Raw genomic sequence first — 22,585 nt, 5'->3', positions numbered from 1 at the left:
TTTGTGAAGTCTAATGATTTCACCGTTCACCCAGTCTCTTGGGCTCTTCTTCCCCACCTTTGTCATCAGATGAAACATATGGTGCAGGATTGCGCTCAAGCTGTACTTAAGGAATTCAGGATGTATCGCCTTTTCACAGCCGATTATATCTCAATGTGCGTGGGCGGGCAATCGGAAATGTCGGTCGCTCGGGTAATGTCCAAGAGTAAAGCTTCCGCAGGTACATATTCATCAACAACATCTTCTTGGCTGTGAACTAACATGCTCCTCCCATTTTTAACCGCACTTCCATTATAAACGAACAAGCTCCACCCATTTAGTTGACAACAGCGCCTTCCTTCACGTAGCCAAGAAGATGTTGTTGATGAGTACACGTACACATACCAATTGATTATGATTGATAAAAAAATCAATTCCGAAAGTTTCAGGATTATGTGTACTAATCCCGGGATTCAAAGGTATCAAAAATTGTCCGGGATTCCGAATTCCGGGATTGGATTCCCAAGTTAAGACTACAAATAAAATGGCGCCACAGGTGACTTTTTCCCATTAGGGAAAATTTGTGATGTGTGTTTAACTCACTTATCAGGTCGACCCGTCACGCCGGGCCCCTCCAGAGCCCGGGCCCCCAGGCTAGAGCCCTGTCAGCCCCCCATGTGGAGGCCATGACCCTCGCCGTACACAAAAGTTGTATTACATATTGGGTGGATAAAAAAGACATATTATTATGATTGATGTGGTATTAATTTATTGCAGGGTATAAAATATTTTTAAAAAGTTACATTCACTCTTAAGCGGTGCAAAATATGGGCCTCAGTGGCGAAGGGTGGAGGTAGGCTGTTAAGATCCGCCATAAATAGTGTACATTAAACTTTTTCAGACATACGTATACGAATATTCAACACAACAGGCATTTACAATAACAAATTCAAAAAGTGAAAAAACAATCAAAACTAGCAAGTGTTGTCAAATTTAATATAAATTAAGTATAAAAATCTTTTGCATACAAAATTATCACAAGTGTCATAGCTTTGCCATCCCTGCGCATCTATTCTATACAAAAGATTGCTTTTGGCCGCTACGGCAGCTACCTGTGGTAGGTTTGTATCGAAGTATTAGCACTTATTGTAACAATTACAATAAGTTAGCCATCTAAACAGTCAAAACTGTCTATCTCGCTCTAAAATTTATCATAGCCAAGAGAGGTGCTGTTAAAACATAGCACTTATTGTAACAATTACAACTAACTTATTATAATTGTTACAGTACGTGTTAACACATACAAACCTACCCTAGATAGCTGCCGTAGCGGCCGAAAGCAGTCTTGTGTATAGAATAGATGCGCTGATCTAGGGTAATGAAATAATATAATATCGTCGGTGTTCTGTAAAAAGGGCGAATTAACCAAAATGCCATTTTACAGGAGGAGGATTTTTAACTTTTGACATTTATTTGTTTATTACCTGTGGATGATTATAAATATATCTAACAAGTTTATAATAAAGCTTAGAAAGAATACGGTCATTATAATAGGCATTATTATATAATATTTTAAAAGGCCTAATATGTCGTTTTATTTTATTCGTAATTTTAATTAATTTAATTTTAGTCGATTATCGTTAAAGTACTTTCCTGTGGAGATACAAATTCGCCGTTTTTACACAACAAAGCTAGTGGGGTACATATTGTATTTTTATTAAAATCTTGATTCCGCTAAAATGGTTGATTCGGCCTTTTTACAAAACACCGACGATATACACCCGATCCTCTTTTTGCACGGTTTCGAAATAACACGGTTTGAAAAAAGTACCGATTATTTTTTATTTACATTGATTTTTTTGCCTTAACACGGTTTAAAAAAACTAAAAAGAATAATGTATATATGTACATATTTATCAAAAAATTGCGTTGCAATGGACCGCACACCACTGGTGCATACATATGTTGTCACCGGATAACGCCCAGACATACATACGTACATACATTACGCCTCTACTCAGTCACTTCAGGTTCGATACGAGAGACGCGCCACATGCTTCAGCGTCAGCGTCATTAAATTAATATTTCCAGCGATGAGAGTGATTTTTCGCCAGCGAAAAACAGCAGTAAATAGGCACATTTATTGTCAAGTAGCGACACTGAATGAATATATTTCTCTATGCTAAATTTGATTTAAATCGAAAACTATGTATTTTTATGTATAAATAATAAATAAATTCGATTTATCTTTGAACTCAAAATACGAAATTCTTGAATTTCGTACCTTATCTATTTTTACACGGTTTTGTTTTGCACGGTAGTCTTTGGTACGTATTCCTTGTGCAAAAAGAGGATCGGCTGTATATAAGAAGCCACAAAGAATCCTTTCGATTCTTACACCGATTCACTCCAATCTTACCCCATTAGCGCTTAATAACAGCTTGTGCTCTGAATTTGCTTTTAGGAATTGTCGGAATCACTGTCAGCTGTCTCTGTAGAAAAAACTTTTGCATACAAAGTTATAACTTTGCCCGTGTGTCACACAAAATGTCCTCTGTCACCGAGTGTTGTAGGTTCACCAATCCCTGATGACCTGCGGACAAGGAATCTTTTTGTTTCTTTCACTGATTCACCCCATGCTTACCACTTTAGCGCTCCACAACAAAATAGGTCATGTCCTGAATATGCGTTTACTAATCGTCGCAGTCACTGTCAGGCGTTGCTCTCTTCGATTTGTATTGTGAGAAGGGCCTCTTTAATTTCAGGTGCACCAACTTGATGTGTGTCTGCAGAGCGGATTTCTGAACAAATGCTCGACTGCATATGTCGCAGGAAAATTTTTTCTCGCCCGTGTGAATTATGGCATGTAATTTGAGTGTGGCTAGTATCTGGAATAAAGAAACTTTTGATTAGTAATAATTCCACAATTATTACTAGACCAAGCGCATACACAGAAAAATGGTTTTATGGTTATGTGGTTCCATTTCAAAAAATATATTCATAATAATTTATTTTTGATTTTGAAGCAGCGGGAGGGGGCGAGGTGTCACTGACTTCCACATTTACCCCGCCAATTACTTTTGGCTTATAGTTGTTTCAATCGACAACCCCTGAACTACGACAATTATTAGATACATTATTGCGCTCAATCGGCAAGTGTTTTCAGGAGTCTCAATATAATGACACGATCATGCTCGCACACAGAAATTTTGGGGGAAGGTCAATTTCGAGAAAATTATACAGAATAATTCATTACTTATTGATTTTTAAGGCGACGAGGTTAATAAAATTTTGCAGGTGCCACCGTCTTTCACAATTACCCCGCTTATTTCATATAGCTTCTCGTCACTACATTCCCCATACCTAGACACTCAGCACTTTGAGATTAGCGATGAACACTTGGCCTGTACGTATAACTAAGAGTCTTCGCCTAAGAGTTATTGCAAGCTATTGCATCCACAAGTGGATGACATAGACATAATTGCCAAAAAGCAGATATGCGCTAATCAACATTTTCACTGCTTTGGAGGCGTCTGCAAAAACATCGCCTTGAAAATCAATGAGACAAAATCAACGTATAATATGTCCATTCTGATCAACCAAGTATATAATTCACCAGATCTACGAATCAATGACTACCTCTTCGAGTGTGTCGATAGTTTTGTTTACCCCATTGATCCGCAGTCATGGTGTCATGACGAAGAGGAAGAAGAAGTGTCAGTGCGTTTACCTAAGTAGTTTCTGCGGGGGTCCGGACCCTAAACCCCTCCCCCCTTGTGTGTGCGCCTGTAATACACCCAAAACAGTTTCTATCTCAACAGATATTTTCAGTTGGTAAATAGGTGGCCGCTAAGTACCATTTAGAGCAGCGATTTCCAAACTGGGAGGCGCGAAAAGTTTAACAGAAATGTAACCAACGGTTTGCAAGTACATAGTTCATAAAATGACCGCTAATTATAAACTACATGAAAAACAGTCCTTTATAAGTTATGTTGTTTGCAAAGCTGTACGGAAACTAAGTAATATACTATTGTGAAGTGGTTGGCTATCTCGTGCAAAAGTGATATGTTTGAACTCAAAGAAGAGATTGCAATTTTTCTCGATGAAAATCATAATGAAGAGGCAAATTTGCAGCTTAAGACGGTGGCATGTGAATTGTACGTATTACATTTCACAGTGAGTGTACGTCCTGAGTGGCAGCGTTTGGCGCAGCGTTGAGCGTTTTGCGCAACTCAAACGTATAACCGTGTGTGAAAATGTTCGTAGACATTGTCTTTTTTTGGTTATACATTTATACGGTTATACGTTTGAGTTGCGCAGAACACTCAACGCTGGAACTGAGGCCTCACACTGAGCTTTCTTATCGGAAAGAGATGACCATAATTACTATACGATCATCTGTGTCGCTAAATTTCAAAACCAGCTATAACACTTTTTTGGAATAGTTAAGATATATTATAATATATCAATGGATTCGTTATTAAAATCTCTACACGAAAATTTTATCGCCTCTTTCAAAATCCGCTCCAATTGACTGTCATTTATGAAACAAAATCAATGGATCTATCAATTCCCGTTACACTTCTAACACTACTGTTTTTACGGGTTTTGAAATTTAGCGACACATCTCTATAGCAACGAGATGAAAAAATTACGCTTTTTTCATGGATCATTACAGACAATAATGTTCCAATTTTATTAGATCCTAACCTAACCTAACAAATAATACAGTATATTGGCTATTTTCAAAATTTGTTTGCCGCTGGCTTAAATGCCTGTAAACCAACAAGAATCGTGTTTTATTTAGACATAAATTTTATCTCAGTACTATACGACCCAAAGAGGTTGGACGGTCTTTAATATACGACCATATTATATTTCCGATACAACATTTCACGTTGAAGTGTGATACGGCAAACTGCATACGTACAAATTTCTGGACACGGCTCAAGACATCCTAATTAACGGTTGCGTCAGATTTGGTCACCTTGAAGGCCACATCACATTGGTTTTATTAAAATTGCAGCGTGAAAATCTTTTCTAAGCTACAATCTCGAAGTTAGCCGATTATTGACGTCAGTCTCTCTAAAACCCGACGGGTAAAACAAGAGTTGACTTGTAGGTAACTCACGTGGTGACCGTAGCGCATAGCGGATGTGTGTGTGGCCGTTTCGGATTTTAGAAGTGACATTCCGCTACAATCGGCTAACTTTGGCTCTGCCGATTTTTAACAAAATAGTTAATATGTATTTACAACAACATTGTTCGCATTAATAATAAGAAAATAAAAGAACATGTTATTGTTTTATTTATGAATTAATTAGTTTGTGAGAAGAAATCATTTCTTTATTAAAATAACTTGATATTTTTGTACGGTAGTCATTATTTATGATTTGCAAAGCAAATAATAAGCATATTGCTTGCGATAATAAAAGTAAAATAAGAGAACATCTTGTTTATTTACATACTATTTTTATGTTTGTCTGAAGCAGGGAACTCAGAAATAATGGGAACTGAAATACACAACGGATAAGGCGATAGCAGGTAACCGACTCGAGTAAGGAAGAATCCGGGTTAAACTTACACACTTGTCAAGAATACGTCTTAGGTCGAATACTAAAAACTGCTCTCGGTTTATGGATTTACGCTATTTAATGTTGGTGTATTACACACACTATTGCACGTGCATAATGCGTGCTTCATTTTCGTAGGACACTCACACATTCAAAAGCCTGCTTCACCATGCGGCGTATTGAATATTGCCTATCGGTATTCTATTCATTATCTGTTCTGTGGTCTGAAGTCATCATTAATTATTACTATTATTAAAATAACTTGATATTGAATTGGTACTGACATTATCTATGTTTATTTTCAATTTAGATTTATTTTTTTGCTTTAAATTACTACTTTTAAAGTTAGTAGAATGCCACCAATAATTTCAAAAGCAGGTCGCCCGCAGTGGTTAAAAGTTTGGTTTTGGTTACAAGATGGTGTGGCACATTTACCTTAAATCCCTTGCCGCAGACATCACACATGAATTTATTGAGCACCTCCTCGGAGTGAAACGCCGTCACGTGATTCTGCAGGCTGACAGCGAGCCGGAACCGCCTGGGGCATTGATCACACTTCAGCTTCGGTATGTAATCTTTTGAGTGAAATTTCTTTTTGTGCGTTTGAAGTAGATTAGCATTGTGGAAATTCTTGGAACACTCCTCGCACTGGTACCTGAAAGCGATCCGGTGAAAGTTATTTTTTAATGTAGAATAGAATTCGAAACCTCGAAAAAAAATAATGCTGCGGTGTCCCACAGAGGTGTTGTTTATGAATAAAATATATTTTTGTTTCCATACATTTTCTGCGTCAGATTCGTGTGTTTTACCACTTGACTTAACAAGCGAGGCAATTAAAAGAATTATAGTAGTATGTTAATAACCTAACCTAACTCTGCACGTATAGTTAGTTTCCAGCCCTATTTGAGGCAAAGCTTGAATGTGAGAAAACAGTCATTGATAAGAGATTATGTCGGTAATAGAAAAAATGTTATGTGTGGATGTTATGGTGATGTGCATGAATAAATCGAGATTCGGTGGTTGCCCCGATGGATGGAGAAATGAGTTTTATTTGCAGCGTAAACAGTAGGTATAAGAGTATGTTACAGTAGTTATGTTACAACACTTATGATACTGTTCCGAGGTCCGAGTCTCGGTAGAATGAGATGTGCGGAGCGATACAGAGACTGAGATACTAACAGACCGGGAACTTATATTCGAGTGACATGCCCAATCAATAATTATGATCTGCTATTTATTGACATAATCACAATCAAAATAATATCTTGAAAAGAATATTTAGGAAATAATTATTATAATTGAGTCAGCTACTCAATATGGAGTTTACGTCATTGGATATGGCTCACTATGTAGAAAAACGGATATTGCAGAAATTATAATTACAATAAACTATTTACTGAGTTTGCCATAATTGAACACTCCGGCAAATAGATACTCAGGAATTTGTAATTGCAGTCAGTTATTTAATATGCTAACACAGATTGAGTTGTTTATCCCCATATATATTTTGCTACTACCCAAGGCTGTCTATAATCAGGCCGCAGCACTAAATTTCGAGGGTAATACTTGTTATTCCTTAACTTTTAATGAAATGCGGTAACCTGTCCGCAGTAAATGAATATTTTCGATTGCAAATTTAATTTATCTAATACTATTAATAAGCTAAGATCTTTAAGATAACACACTAATTTCGTATTTAAAGACCGTTTTGTTGATTTTTAAACATTTTCACTTTGATTTGTGCATTTTGTGCATTCCCGAATTGTCTATCATTTGAATTGAATATATTGGAAAACTATCCAATGATTTCAAAGATATGTGACGTTTAAAATCGACATTTCCTCACATTCCAATCTTTTTCAATATGAAAGAAACAAAATTCAAACAGCGAAGTGGAGGTAGGCTGTGGAGATCTGAGATAAATAGTGCACACTAAACTTTGTTAGTCATAGAACTAACCGAGAATACAAATTGCAGATGGTGTTAGTTTTAAAATTCAAATCTAACAGTTCTTACCGTACATTAGCATTGGCATGCGGCTTACTCGTGGATAGATGACACCTGTACGTAGCCTTGGAGCTGAAGCCTTTGTTGCATGGTTTGCAGTAAAAGTTCACCTCTTCTGTGTGCGTTTTGGAGTGGATGGCCAGCTCCTCTTCAGTCGAAAAGCTATCGAAACATCTTCTGCATTTGTGTGCCTTGTCCGTGTGTTCAATGCTGATCAGAAAATGAGAACAACTAACTAATCTATACATTTGCAGTGAAAACTATTTTTTATAATTGATAATTCACATTGTAAGTGTTTTAATCAATCAATAAAAAAATAAATATTTTTAAAATTCAAAGATAAACACTAAATTCATTAAAATAAATCCTTTTAAATCTTCCGACGAATCAATTGCGTTATCTGCGTCAAAGAAAATCACCACTGTCTCTCAAAAAGTCAAAACATCGAAAATACTCACCGGACATGCTTGGCTAATGTATTCGGAGCGGTGAATGCCTGAGGACAATGCGGACATTTGTAGCCCTGTTTGCCGTTATGGTGTCTCATGTGGTAACTGTGCCCCAGCTCAGTGCTACAATCAACAATTACAAAACAAAATATTATGTTATGAATTAAAATCACATTCATTATTTTCTTCAGAAACTAAAGCTCCGTTTACATGATTCACTTTTGACGATCATCACAGAGGAATCATCCCCAGTGACCAGGGTAAACGCACATTCATCAACGAATCATCAAAAGTGATCATCCGGAAATAAAAATTGAATGAAGTTCAACTGGTTCAACTTTCTGATCATTTTTTGATCGCTTTGCAAAAATGCTATGCATGCGCACCCACGCCGCTGCCCACGCCACGCATGCGCACTGTACTCCTGAATACTGTCATCATATTGCCCATGATATTACGTTGCATTACCCTAAGTTTTATCTACCAACGGCTCTTTTTCCTATTCCTCTCTCTCTCGATGAAATTTATGCATTCATACAACACAATCACAAATTGTTTAAATTCCAACCCGCACCGCGATAAATTTCACTTTGGAATTTTGGAATGAAATGAGTAGTTCACTTTCGGTGACACGTGTAAACAAAAAGTGAATGCCTCATCTAAGTGAGCCTATAGCTATTAGAAAAAATCGTGGAAAAAAAATATGGTGCCAAACGGGACATCACATTGCATTTGACGGCTCTGTATGGAAAACCAATAGTTTCTATTTTTGTAAAATGTTGGAGAGTCAACAAAATGTATCATTTCTAAAATGTTGTCGGTTAGTTCTAATGATTAAAAAGATTAGCCAGGTCTAGTTTAAACGAATGAGTGCAAAGACAAAGTGAACTCACGTGCTAACTTGGCCGCAGATGTTACACGTTCTTGTAACGTGGAGGCCGGTGTGCTTCGCGACGTGTTGTCGCATGGCCGATATCACCATCATGATCTTGCCGCACTCCTTGCACTCATAGCGTGTCTCGTGCGCGCGCTCATGGTGTGAGATGGACCGCGGCTTTGTCAAGTAGCGTTGCTGGCAGATGATGCACAGAAATGAACCGGATGACTGTAACAAGCATTTCCGTAGACTGTACAAATTCTGTGTGCTAGAGGAAAGGAAAGATGAGTCTGAAAAATTGAGTTTAGACGTCAAGTCCTTGCATGTGCGTTGCAGTCCGGCATGCTTTGAAGGCCGGTAATCTATTTTTCATTAAGTAAAATTTCATCTGGTTACACTGCAAAACACACTTTACCAGAGACATAGACTAATAATTGATAAAGTGTAATTACCACTTATAAAAGATTTTTTATGAAAGACATTATATAACACTAAAAGATCTCTGACAAATATTCTTCATAAACGATATTTGTCAGAAATCTTTGATAGTCTAATACCGGCCTTATTCCACATAAGTTTAAGGACAGAAGCTTTCGGCTTATGTTATATTCAGTCATGTTAAAATGAATTGAATTGAATGAATTGGTTCATTACGCCAGATGACGAGCAGATACGGTCTGTCTGTAGCAATAACATACCTCGGCATGTCTCTCCAAATGGCTGGTGTAGGCCGCTTCGTACAGGTAACTCCTGGCACAAGGGTCACATTTGTAGGGTGATTCCTGGTATACTTTAGTTATCCTCACGTCCTCCAGTTCTTTCATTTGTTCTTCCACACTCAACGTCCGGGTGATAATCAAACTGTCATTTTTATGTTTTATCATTTGCGCTTCGTGAGATGTAAGCTTTTCGTCCCGGGATATCTTATCTGTGATCACCTTCAACATTTCCGGGGTCATCTGGAGCTTTTTATGATACGCTTCCGCAACCTTTTGCGCTTTGTCATCGATTTTCTTTTGTTGCAAATTTGATCTCCCGCCAGTTTTCTGATGATCCGAATTGTCAATTGGATTTAATTTCATACAATATTCTTTTTGCTGTTCTGAATTTTCAGCCGTTTTTACTTCCTTTAAATTATTTTTTTGTTGTTCTATGTCGTCAACTAGATCGGATTGTGTATGAATTTTTTGTTGTTCCACATCGTCAACAAAATTTATCTGTTGTTCGGTATTTTTAGTTAAATTTTTTTCATTACAAAACACATTTTGCTGTCGTGTCAAGCTGTCAACAGAATTACTTACAGGATGGAATCTTTGATATTCCACATTTTCATTTTTGTTGACATCTTGCAATTGTCGATATTTAACATCTTCCGTGTAGCTGAATACATCCGTAGTCGAGCCGTCGACGTTATGCATCGAAGAAGATGATTCGGAGTCGTTATCAAATTTAATATTATCAAAATAGATAAGAGAATCCGAACCATCAATCTCAATCTCAATATGTTTTTGATCTAAGTCAGATTCATTTTTAATATACGTTTCACCATCCACACAATGAGAATCATTACTATTGAACGGTAGCGCACATTGGGGTTCGGAACGATTGTAGAAACTTTGTGTTGAATTACTGGAACAGCTTAACTGTTCAGCATTGCCAACACGGTAGTCATTTGATACGTTTCCGACACAGTTCAATGGACTAATGACCGGCTTGACGTCAGGACATTCCAAAGGATCCTGAGATGGACCACATGCAATATTATTTTGAATATTTATCGGTGTGGTATAAATCATAGTTTTGTCAAGGACAGTCTCAGATTTTACGGACACAGGAGTGAATACCCCATACGTATCTAATATTGTTTGTCTCTCTCTCTGCAAATTTGTGAGCCACTGCATCTGTAAAAATATGGAATTAATTTTAATATCTACACATTATAATATGCTAATATAATAAATGTCCAGCTTATAATATCATGGGTCCCAGGTTCGATTTCTGGATCTGGTAAATTTACATAATATTGTTTTAAAATTTGTGTATAGAGTCAGAGTATGGACCTAATAGATTGAGCATGGGACTAACATTCATATCTCTTAAACACCAAAATCTGTTAATACAAACCTCCACTCTGTGGTGGGCCATAATATGATCGTATTAGGAGCAGACATGGTCAAAAATAATATAATAGTTTTGTCAGAGCAATGAGCTTAGAATTGAGAATTATCAACATAATGAATGATTAGCCAGATAAAAAGTGTTGAAACATAGATAAGAAATAAAAGCAGTCCTCGATTTTCATATTATGTTCTTCTTTCGTCCATTGCACTGTTTTGTACATTCGATAATGCCAAAACTGTACGCTTACATTTTGTCAGATACAGGTTTAGTCTTGCGTTAGGACGCGTGCCGATGCGTTTGTCAGTTTATTTCGCTCATATAAATTTATAAACATGAGTGAGAAACAGGGAAACTGCAGTGTTGATACGGACAAAAAGAAATTAAATATTTATAGACTTCATACGATCGAGACAAAGACGGAAATAATTATGCATTCTGAATCTTTTGCTTCAATTAGCAGTCCAAACAACTTAAGCCGGTCCACGATAAATGTTCAATTTTGAAAAACAAGATTATAGTTATTGTAGAAATATATCTTCAAAGATTGTTTCCAAAAGACACGGCATGGTGATAGATGAAATGGAGACATCTTTGTCATCATGGATTAATGATCAACATCAAAGAGATGTCCCTCTGAGTATTTCAATATACTATTCAAGCTAAGGCTCTTAGATTCGATTGAAAGAAGATTCCAAGATGGAATTTCAAGCAAGTAAAGGCTGGTTCAACAAATTTAAACCGAGGTATTCTTTACATAATATTAAATTCACTGGAGAGACTGAAGTGAATTTATTTCCTCATTGTCCAAAATATTTTATTAAGTTATACTTCTTTGGGTGTGTTTGGGAAATCTGATCAGAGTGTATTTTTGGTGTGTGACATGTAACACATAATTTATTTTGTTCACACAAAATTAAATGCACTCGATTGGATTCGAACCACCGATTGTTCGGTTATCAGCCGAACGCACTACCATTACGCCTCAGTATGATATTCCAATCGTGACGATTATACAGTATAATATTATAGTTTAGAATTGTTCCGTTGCCTAGGCAGCGAATTTATTATTGTCAGCCAATTGCAATTTCTTATGTAAACAAACTATTAAACGTGGCAGTTGTTACTTTAAAAATAAAAACAATGATAAATAATAATATAATTTAGTAATATAAGTTAAAGTGTATAGAAATAGACCAACGGCGTTCCAATAAGCGGTCCATTTTCTTGAGTGTGTAATTTAACAAGATAATTAAGAGCTAGTCGAAGAATCTGGGTTATCAAAAGTTTTGTTTTTATTTTATTACGCCAAAGTATAACTTCTAACGCGCGTACATAAGTACACACACCGATTTTTAAATACACTTATTGATGTTTTTTTTACATTGCTCTATTTTTATCCATTCAATGTTGTACACATTTGCAGGAACCAATTATGTACGAATGTCGAGGACCGGCTGTAAACGAAAACTGAAAAAATAAATACTCCTTCGCAAACACAAATATTTTTATGTTAACAAACACTGAAGAAAATAGCACCGCAGCTGATTTATTTTACTTGACTTAAATATTGGTGGAACAAGATTACGGCAATCATGCTACACTGCATTAAATCAGTGACACACTTTAATATGTAGATTTTGTTATTAAAACAAAACATTAGCAATAATAATTGTCAGCGTTTCCTCAATCATAACTAGACCAGCGCATCTACTCTATACACAAGACTGCTATTGGCAGCTATCGAGGGTAGTTTATATACAATAAGTTAGTTGTATTTGTCACAACAAGTGCAATGTTTTAACAGCACCTCTCTTGGGTGTGCTAAGTGAGTGAGATAGACAGTTTTCACTGTCTATCTCACTGATTGCAACAATTATAATACTTCGATATAAACATGAAAAACTACCCTCGATAGCTGCCGATAGCAGTCTTGTGTATAGAATAGATGCGCTGTAGTGTTTGTTTTGATTGAGAATTACGACAATATGTATGTACTGCATTTAATATAAATAAGAAGAACAATCTATGAACTAACACTCCACTCATAGAGTCCGTCACGAGACGCAGGTACTGCTATCTCACATAAGTACATCATTACCTCACGATTATAATCTCATGTCATCATCCTTATTATTCCATTCAGTGTATTCTTATATCAACCAATAAACCATCATCTCAACAACCAAGCAACAACGACTCTTCAGCTACCTCCAACAAAACCGTAACACCAAAAGATTGTGAAATGTACGAAAATATAACTTTTCTTTAGAATATACACAATGGAATGAAATCCTGCTGCACAGTTTCCAATCACTCTAGCATACCGCAGCGCAACGGTTGGGAATCTGGCACAACGGATAGAGATGTTAAGTAAGAAGATGTAGTAATGCACTCACCTGACCGGCGGCGGTGAGGCTTCCTTGAGCCAGCTGGGATAAGATTCCGTTGGCGTATTGGCATTTCTCCTTGAACTTTGTGCATTGGTTCAGGTAGTCTAAACACTCATTACACAATCGCTCTGGCAATCCACCGTTACGAAAGATCTGAAATTGTACAAAATTGATTTTCCATTCATAATTTGGAAACACAAATCTTGAAAAAAAATATTGTGCCAGAAAAGTGTCGAACCTGCATCCAACGGTTTCTATCCTTTACTAATTTAGCCACATTCACTTTGCCTAACTACGACAAAACTAACGATCAATGTCATGCGGTGTTGCCAACTACTATTGACAAAAATATGACTGATATGGTAAGAATGTAAGTTAGTTGGCAGAAAAAAATGCTAGATTTTTTTATAATAAACAAAAATGTCCAGACACTAATAGGTACACATAATTTTGACAATTGTTTTGCGACAACAAGATACCGTATTTCCTGGATTATAAGACACGTTTTTTTTCCTATTTTTGTGTCTCTGAATTCGGGGTGCATCTTATAATCGATGGCGTCTTACAATCACTGTAAAATTCCGTGTTTGTGATGAATCATCACTGATTACTAATAGTGGGGGGCTCAGTTGGTCTGGCGTGGCGGAGCAGGTAGTCGAGGTGGGTTTCGTAACAGTTTAATAAAAATTTTGTCCCTAATTACCATTTAAAATGTCGGCAAGAAATACGTAAATAATATCATCATCATCATCATCAGCCTGAATCTATCCACTGCTGGATGAAGGCCTCTTCAAGTTGCTTCCACTTCTCTCGGTCCTGTGCATTGCGTTGCCACGTACTTCCGCAGAACTTTATCATTTCATCGATCCAGCGGCCTCTAGGTCTACCTTGTGGACGTTTTGTACTTCTTGGATACCACTGGATGACTAGATTTGTCCAACGATTGTCTCTTCTTCGAGCTATGTGTCCAGCCCATCTCCATTTAAGGCTTTTAATAAACTCTATTACATCGCAAACCCTTGTCTGCTTCCTTATCCACTCATTCCTCTTTTTGTCCTTTCGCGTTATGCCCAGCATGCACCTCTCCATACCACGTTGTGCTACTCTAAGTTTCTGGATCTCTCTTTTACTTAGGGTCCATGTTTCACACGCATATGTCATCACGGGAAGCACACACTGGTTGAACACTTTGCGCTTTAGGCACAGTGGAAGGTCACTTTTGAAGACATTATTCAGGCGGCCAAAAGCACTCCAGCCTAGCTTTACTCTGCGAACAATTTCATCAAATATACATCCATCTATAGATACTTGTTGTCCCAGATAGATGTAGCTTTTCACCTGTTCGAGCTGAGTGCCATTGATGAGGATCTCTTTTTGGCCTGCAAAGCAGTTGAACATGACTTTCGTCTTTGTTACATTTATTTTCAAACCTACTTTGTTGCTTACTTCAGCGAGTTCCTGCATTCTGCTTTGGAGGTCTTCTGAGTCTTGCGAGAAAATTACTATGTCATCGGCAAAGCGCAGATGATTCAGGTATTCTCCATTTATGGGGATCCCTTTGTCATTCCAGTCAAGTTGCCTGAATAAGTCTTCAAGGGTAGCTGTAAATAGTTTAGGTGAGATTGTATCACCTTGTCGGACTCCTTTGCTGATAGGAAATCTGCGCGATGGTTTATGGAGATTTACAGATGCTGTTGCGGTACTGTATATATTATTGAAAATATTTATATAGCGTCCAGGGATTCCTTGTTTTCTGAGTGCGTCGAGTATTGAACATTTCTTTATCGAATCAAACGCCTTCTCATAGTCTATAAAACCCATGCATAGTGGCAGTTTGTATTCCTGGTACCGCTCTATGATTTCTCTGACGACTTGGATATGGTCCATAGTGCTGTATCCTCCTCTAAATCCGGCTTGTTCTCTCGGTTGGTTCTCGTCTAGTACATTTTGCAGACGGTTTGAGAGAATTTTTGTGAACGTCTTGTAGAGAATAGGGAGTAGACTTATTGGACGATAATTTGCTAGGTCTTCTCTGTCACCTTTTTTGTGAAGAATGACAATGCTGGCATTTTTCCATACCTCTGGGACCATCATACGTAAATAATATGTCTATTTTTAAATCCCTTTTATTGTGATTATATGTATATGTTACGCCGAATGTGCGAAATTGACTATTACATGAAATGGGCTAAATTTTGCCTAAATCATGAAAAATGCAAGCCCGTTGCCTTATTCATGAATTAGACAAAATATCTGGTGAGTGTATGAATTCCGCAGTAATTTTTCTGCCTTGTTCATGCATTGGACAAATTAGATAGTAGCGCTACGGTGGTATTTTTTGCAACTAAACTAAATGTGTGAAATGCTCGTGGATTGGTCAAAATATACGTATATTATCTATGGTCAAAATAGGTGGTCGCGCTCCGGTGGTATTTTTTGCAACTAATTAAACTAACCAATTGAAATGTGTCAGATGTCATTGATTATAATATAAAAATATACCAATCAATAACTAAAATGACGTTCATATCCATTTACTATGCGCAAAAAAACTAGAACTATAATATGATAACGGATGAATTTTATTAAAAGGTATTTTCGCGATTTGATTCGTGCTTGGGTATCGTACATGCAATGGTCGATTGTACGTTTTTGATAGTTTGTTGACACTTGTTAGCTAACCTCAAAATGGACATTCAGTTGAATAATTCAGAATTTCAAAACCTAACCTAACCTAACCTAACCCACCCCAACCTAACCTAATAATATTATATTATGTCCAATTATAACTAATAAAATCATCCGTATTAAATTTACTTTTTCTGCTGTCATGTTGACAGTTTAAGAATTCCATGCCCTGGCGATTTCATGTACTCGGCAGAAAATTTACCTTATTCATGAATAAGGCAACAGGCTTGACTATTACATGAATTAGCCAAAATTTAGCCCATTTCATGTAATAGTCAATTTCGCACATTTGGCGTAACATATATATCTGTAATAAAGTTTACGTTATGTTTTTAGTTTTTATTATTGGTACCTATATAAAAATAAGGATGCGTCTTATAATCGAGGAAATACGATATATATTGAAGGAGAATTAATTGTTTCGCAATTTAAAAACACTTGAGTCATACAACCAAATATTAACCTTTTCTATGCCTCACGACATTACTATGGCAATATCTGACAGGCCGCAGATTTTTAGCGACACACGATAAATGTAGAGCGAAGCTCTTACTACAATCGCCGTAATACAGACAATTTGTGTCTTAGTATTTCATAATTATTCAAACAGATGTCACTGTGTGTTTAGTTTTTCAGATTATGCACATCAATCGACAGTGGCTAGTAATTGGAGTTTAAAGTCAGACGAGATAACTCGCAAAATTTGTATGTGCGGCCTATCGATCACAGCCTCATAGAGCGAGATTACTCGCTGAAGGCATAAAACCGGTTAATCTGTTATAAAATTTGCATTACATTTTATTTATCGGTAAGATAAAATATGTACAAAATGCCAATGTATTAATTATCAAGCAAATTGGTATATGGTAATACGTGTCAGGAAACTTGTTCGTATGCAGTTCGCCGTATCACACTTCACCGTGAAATGTTGTATCGGAAATATATGGCCGTATATTAAAGACCATCCAACCTCTTTGGGTCGTATAGTACTGAAATAAAATTCATGTCTAAATAAAACACGCTTCTTGTCGGCTTACACTTCACACGAATCCAGCAGCAAATAAATTTGACAGGTTTTTATTCTTGAATTCATGAATTTTGCCAATATCAGCTATGAAAATTGAATAGATGTTCATATTGAATTTTATAAAATTAGAGACCGTATAGTATACAGTCATCTCTTTCTGATAAGAACACTCACGGTGAAATGTTGTACGTACAATTTACATGTAACCATAGTAGTATCAAGCTTTTTTCTGAGAAATTTATGATGTTAGACCAATGTTAACTGTTGTTAGTGTCATAATTTCGAACCTGGTTCTATTGAATACGAAAACTTTTGCAAATTTTCGCGTTCACGAGAACTCGCCGCAAGCATTTAAAAACTGTCACCATCACACTTGCGGTGCTGTTTATACTGGCACGAGAAAGTGCAAGTATGAATGTATTCACCACAGAACATATAATAAATAGAATTCTGATAGCTAATTCCGAATTCCAATGTGTGGAGTGAAGACAGGTCAACCAGGGTAATCTATATAGATTGTTTTTTGCAATGCAGAATAAAATGTCATTTTTCAATTTATTGCCAACATTACTTGTATTTTATGTGTGATGTTTATTTTGTTTCTTTTTTTCACCATGTCCGATCCTAATAGGATCATATGGACCTCCAGAGTGGAGATTTGTATTAACAGATTTTAGTTTTTATGAGAAGTTGATGTTCGCCATCGTAATAGATTTTTGGGTTTCCACCGCGTGTACTTCTTCCTTCTTTCCTCGAAGTTTCGGGCTCGTTGCGGAGGCCATTCTTCTCCATACATCCATCTCTTGATAACCTCACACGGTGAAAAATCAATAACGATAAAAAACTGTGAAAGTCTCAAACATTATATTATGATATTCGCCACATTCTCAACCTATTAGTTCCATACTGACTCCAAACACAAATTGAAAAACAACATTATTGTTTAAAGTAGAAATACTTTGTTTAAAGTAAAAATGTTGGTTCTTGTTGATTTAAATGTAAATTTTGAAAATAGCCGATATACCTACTAGATCAGTGCTCTTCAACCTTTTAACACCCGCGGCCCGGTGAACATATATTATGATATTCGCCACATTCTCAACCTATTAGTTCCATACTGACTCCAAACACAAATTGAAAAACAACATTATTGTTTAAAGTAGAAATACTTTGTTTAAAGTAAAAATGTTGGTTCTTGTTGATTTAAATGTAAATTTTGAAAATAGCCGATATACCTACTAGATCAGTGCTCTTCAACCTTTTAACACCCGCGGCCCGGTGAACATAGGAGAAATATTTCGTGGACCAGTATTAGCCAGAAATAATAACAATTATAGATAGAATTTTTTTAATTAAATTTTATGATTTAAAATTACATTTTGGTTAGTGCCACATCTGCTGCTGCTTCTTTGTAATCAAATTTGATACACGTGGTTGCAGCATTGTTTATGAGACGTAGCGCTGTATTAACATCCATTCGATGTCTCTGTTTGGTTTTTATTACTGACATAGATGAAAAATTCTTTTCACATAAATAGGAAGTCGAAAAAATTACCAATAATCTGATCTTTATAATTCAGAGATGGATATTCTTTATCAAGGGATATTCAAAATTGAGACAATGATTGCATTTTATGTCTGGACACCAGAGTGACATCAGAAGATAGCTCGATCAGATTTTCTTTCTCACGAGGATCAAGTGCGCATGATTTAATATCTTCCAAAAAGGAATTATTAATCCAGAGGTTAGATGTTTGCCTTTACGTAGTTCTTAATTTTCAGAGAAATATTTATTAAAGTTTTCAGCTACATAACGCTTTTAAATGTTGGCTTATGATGTTGAATTTGACTTTCTGGTTAATATCAGCAGCACTCAAAAGTTCTCTCAGCATTTCATCTAATGCGAATTCTTCGAATCGTGTAGCGATATAGTCGGTTGATAGCATGGTGAAAGTTTACGCAGACCGGTAATGCATTCACCGGTTGAAAAACACTGTACCAGATTATTTGTTAGGTTAGGTTAACATTCTTGAATTCATGCATTTTGCCAAAATCGACAATGAAAATTGCCGCTGTTCCTACCTGGCTTCCAGTAAACAGACTTGTACTGAAATGTTTAATAATATTACATTATTTAACCCTTTTACTCCTATTGGGCCGATATTTCGGCCCACCATACCTATGCGAAAACTCCATCTGGGCCGATCCATCGGCCGAAAGTTTGGAACCAAATTTACGATTTATTCCAAATTTTTTCCCGACATATTTCATCTGGTGTAGACAAAGCACTATATTCACTCGGTGTTGGGTGTGACTAATATTTTTTTTTAGTATCACACTTGTTTATAATTGTGTCATACTAATAACTCACAAGTCATAATTGCTCTTGCTGTCAACTCGAGACCAAAGAGGGTCATCAAAATAATAAAACATTATTTTTATGACACATTTTAAGTTCTGATTTTTCTTTTAGTTTAGTAAAATGAATTTTGTAATTTTTATGAACTGACCGGAACAAACAATGGATGCCTACTGTTTTTTTGGTAGGATGGTGAAAAAATACATGAATAAATATTATTATAAACGATTTAGTGCTTTGAAAATTATTTTTTGAAATTACTTCATTCCCATATCAGTTAGTCCTCGATACTGTATCGAATTCTCTTGCGATTTCGTGAATTGAATAATATTCTTGAATACCTTGCCACTATACGATTTTTTTTTGATTACTTTATAAAAATTCTATTTCATAGGGAAATAATAATATGTTTATTTTTTTTCTGTTACTCCTAGATAGGAATAGATTATACTATAAAATTAATATATCAATTATAAATAAAAAAATGTTGTCACACTTGTTTTGTAGTTCAAACATAGTTTTATCCGTTCATTTCTAAATAAATATTGATACATTATTTTTTTCTTTTGTTTTATTGATGTAAACTATCAATATTATTACTTATTATTGATTTATACACCATTGAGAACACACAAAAAAAGTTTCTTAAAACATGTGTAGAATTATTTATTTAAAAAAAACTAAATAGACGATTTTTTGGCAAAAAACGCTTAGGAGTTTTCACATATGCTAGGCTAAATCAGCTGAGAGTAAAAGGGTCTCTAGGGAGTAAGGTACTCTAGCGATAAACCAAAGCAGATTGGCATTTTCGAAAAATAACTTATAATAAAATTTTCATCAAATGTAGTTGATTTTTTAGTGCACCCCCTATTCAAAGAATGTGAAAAATTCACGGGCTACCACTGGTCATGCGCATAACTTTTTTTAATGCTGCCGCTTGTCGCTACATATGAAGTTGTTGTATTTACTTCATTGTTATTATAGACTGCATTCCGGGCAACAGCAACCAGTGTCGAAACGTGCCTGCTGTGAACGGAGGTAGGTCATAGGTAATAAAAAAGCTGCTACGCGTTCGCCTGGATTGCAATAAATGCGGGTTCAGACACCATTCAGTCTTATTTTTCTAATACGCATCTATCAGAGGTTGTTACAAACTTCAGATGTATTTTGGTTAAGATTAGAATATTACTTTTTACCAAATAATCTTTTATTCTATCATGCTTTAACAATAGATGTCAGTGGCGAGGGGTGGAGGTAGGTTGTTAAGATTCGACATAAATAGTGCACACTAAACTTTGTCAGACATACTTATTTGTCTTCATTCAACTAAAACTACAATTCAAATGGATTCAAATTTGTACAATTCTATTTGAGTCGTTATTTACGACCCGGGTTTCGCCTTTCGGCATCTTCAGGCACTATGTACACTCACCAAAAGGCAAATACACACTGATGATGAATACAATTTAAATCCATTAGAATTTAAATTCAAATTCCAACAAGTAAGTACCTACGGTCTATAGTATTAATATTAAAACAACAATGTTTGTTAGTTTTTAATATTCAATTAAACCCTACCTAAACCAAACCATATTAGTTTAGGTATGCAATGGGCGATCTGACAAAAATAGTGCACACTTTTTCAGTGATATTTATTTGTTTTCGTTGATTTAAGAATACATAATATTACAGATGGTATTGTTGTTTTATTAAATTAAAATATCAATACAATGCAGTTCCACCATGAATTGACCAATGACATTAATATGGATGAAGCATCTAGAAAATAAAATGACACTCACTTTGTGTCGGGTCTGCCGGATGGCGAAATTCATATTTTAATATCGGTATCCTACGCTCAAATGAACATTCTGCTTGCAAGCGGTCTGGCGACACCGCTGGGTCTGCCCATACAAAATTTCTGACTGTCAGGTTTCGACTCCACCGTTATTATTATGTTACAAAATGCCAATGTGCCTAGTTAAAAATTGTAAAAAAATCTACTGAACACTCCAAGAAAGATGGGATATCACTTTGCATGTGTTAGTATTATTTATTATTTATAAAATGCCATTTTAAGATATTGATGAATGTTTATTCAATGCAATTGAATGACAGGAACCATTGGACAGTCAGTCGCCTGTGATTCGCTGGGCACGCTTGCGTCTAATCTCCGAGAAGTCGTAAGTAACCGAGAATCTGTTTCTAACGCAATGAGTCATGACACTAATACGCCATTACAATAAAGGTTATATTACTATAAATTCTCGAAGCTTGTATCGCATAATGGAAACGGATACGTCAATGGTCACGTGACATCTACCTATACATCTGTGAATGACTTTCATGGACAATTTCTCGTGCGCGCCGGGTATGAAGTGAGTCGTCCATTTAATATGTCATTGGAATTGACAGTTAACAAAATAAAAGAAATTACAGATGATGTTGGTTAGTTTTTTAAATTCATTAAACCCTGCCTAAAACAAACCATAATCGATAAAAAATATTATTCTATCTATAAAATATCTAAAATTACTTTGTATGGTTTAGCCAAGTGGGATAATATTAGATATTTTATAGATTAACAAATATTATTGTTTGACTATTATCTACTATGACTTTGATTAGTCAGGGTTTATTTGAATTTTAAAAACTAACAAACACTGTCTACACATCGTAGTCTTAAGTTTAATGAAAACAAATACGTTAGACTGACAATGTTTAGTGTGCAATATTTATATCGGATCTAAACAGTTTACCTCCACCCTTCACCATTGATAGATATATATATTTACAATAAGACATATATGTATGACGTATAATATTTACAGATATTCTGGCTATCTCCCCAAAAGATATCAAAGATTTTTCATCTAAGCCAGGCAGTTCATCTGATGACACAAATAGACATCCTCTGCACACCTTGACTCGATATTCTACCTTTTCTGAATGTCGCTGATACATTATTACCGCTATTAAAAAAAGGAAAACGTATTTCGTTAATAATGGTTATATATTATGTTAAATTATTATTAAAATTGCCATCACAGATTCGGTAATAATTTCTTTTCTTCGATTTTGTTTGTATTCGTTTTTGACAGATGACTTTTGTTAT

At 35.8% G+C, this 22,585-nt stretch overlaps 1 protein-coding gene across 3 annotated transcripts in view; it reads right to left on the bottom strand.

Moving 5' to 3' along the window:
• LOC147069793 (uncharacterized) overlaps positions 1–22,585 on the bottom strand; it is a 23,729-nt gene extending 1,144 nt beyond the window's left edge. Inside the window, exons 1-8 of one of the 3 annotated variants that reach the window (XM_085950547.1) lie at positions 22,300–22,585; positions 13,403–13,549; positions 9,584–10,786; positions 8,902–9,113; positions 8,018–8,131; positions 7,569–7,769; positions 5,988–6,207; positions 2,624–2,867 (exon numbers count right to left, since the gene is read on the bottom strand). In XM_085950547.1, the coding sequence (XP_085806673.1) occupies positions 2,673–2,867; positions 5,988–6,207; positions 7,569–7,769; positions 8,018–8,131; positions 8,902–9,113; positions 9,584–10,786; positions 13,403–13,549; positions 22,300–22,434 (2,427 nt within the window). In that variant the 5' untranslated portion in view covers positions 22,435–22,585 and the 3' untranslated portion in view covers positions 2,624–2,672. Of the gene's footprint in view, positions 1–727; positions 2,868–5,987; positions 6,208–7,568; positions 7,770–8,017; positions 8,132–8,901; positions 9,114–9,583; positions 10,787–13,402; positions 13,550–22,299 lie in introns of those variants that run through there. The other 2 variants (XM_085950546.1, XM_085950548.1) reach the window with 2 other exon arrangements.

The sequence above is a fragment of the Rhyacophila brunnea genome, unplaced genomic scaffold (assembly GCF_057557595.1).
Source record: "Rhyacophila brunnea isolate RB1 unplaced genomic scaffold, BYU_Rbru_1.0 scaffold_23, whole genome shotgun sequence".
Taxonomy (NCBI): domain Eukaryota; kingdom Metazoa; phylum Arthropoda; class Insecta; order Trichoptera; family Rhyacophilidae; genus Rhyacophila; species Rhyacophila brunnea.
This window is presented reverse-complemented; position numbering and strand designations above follow the sequence as displayed.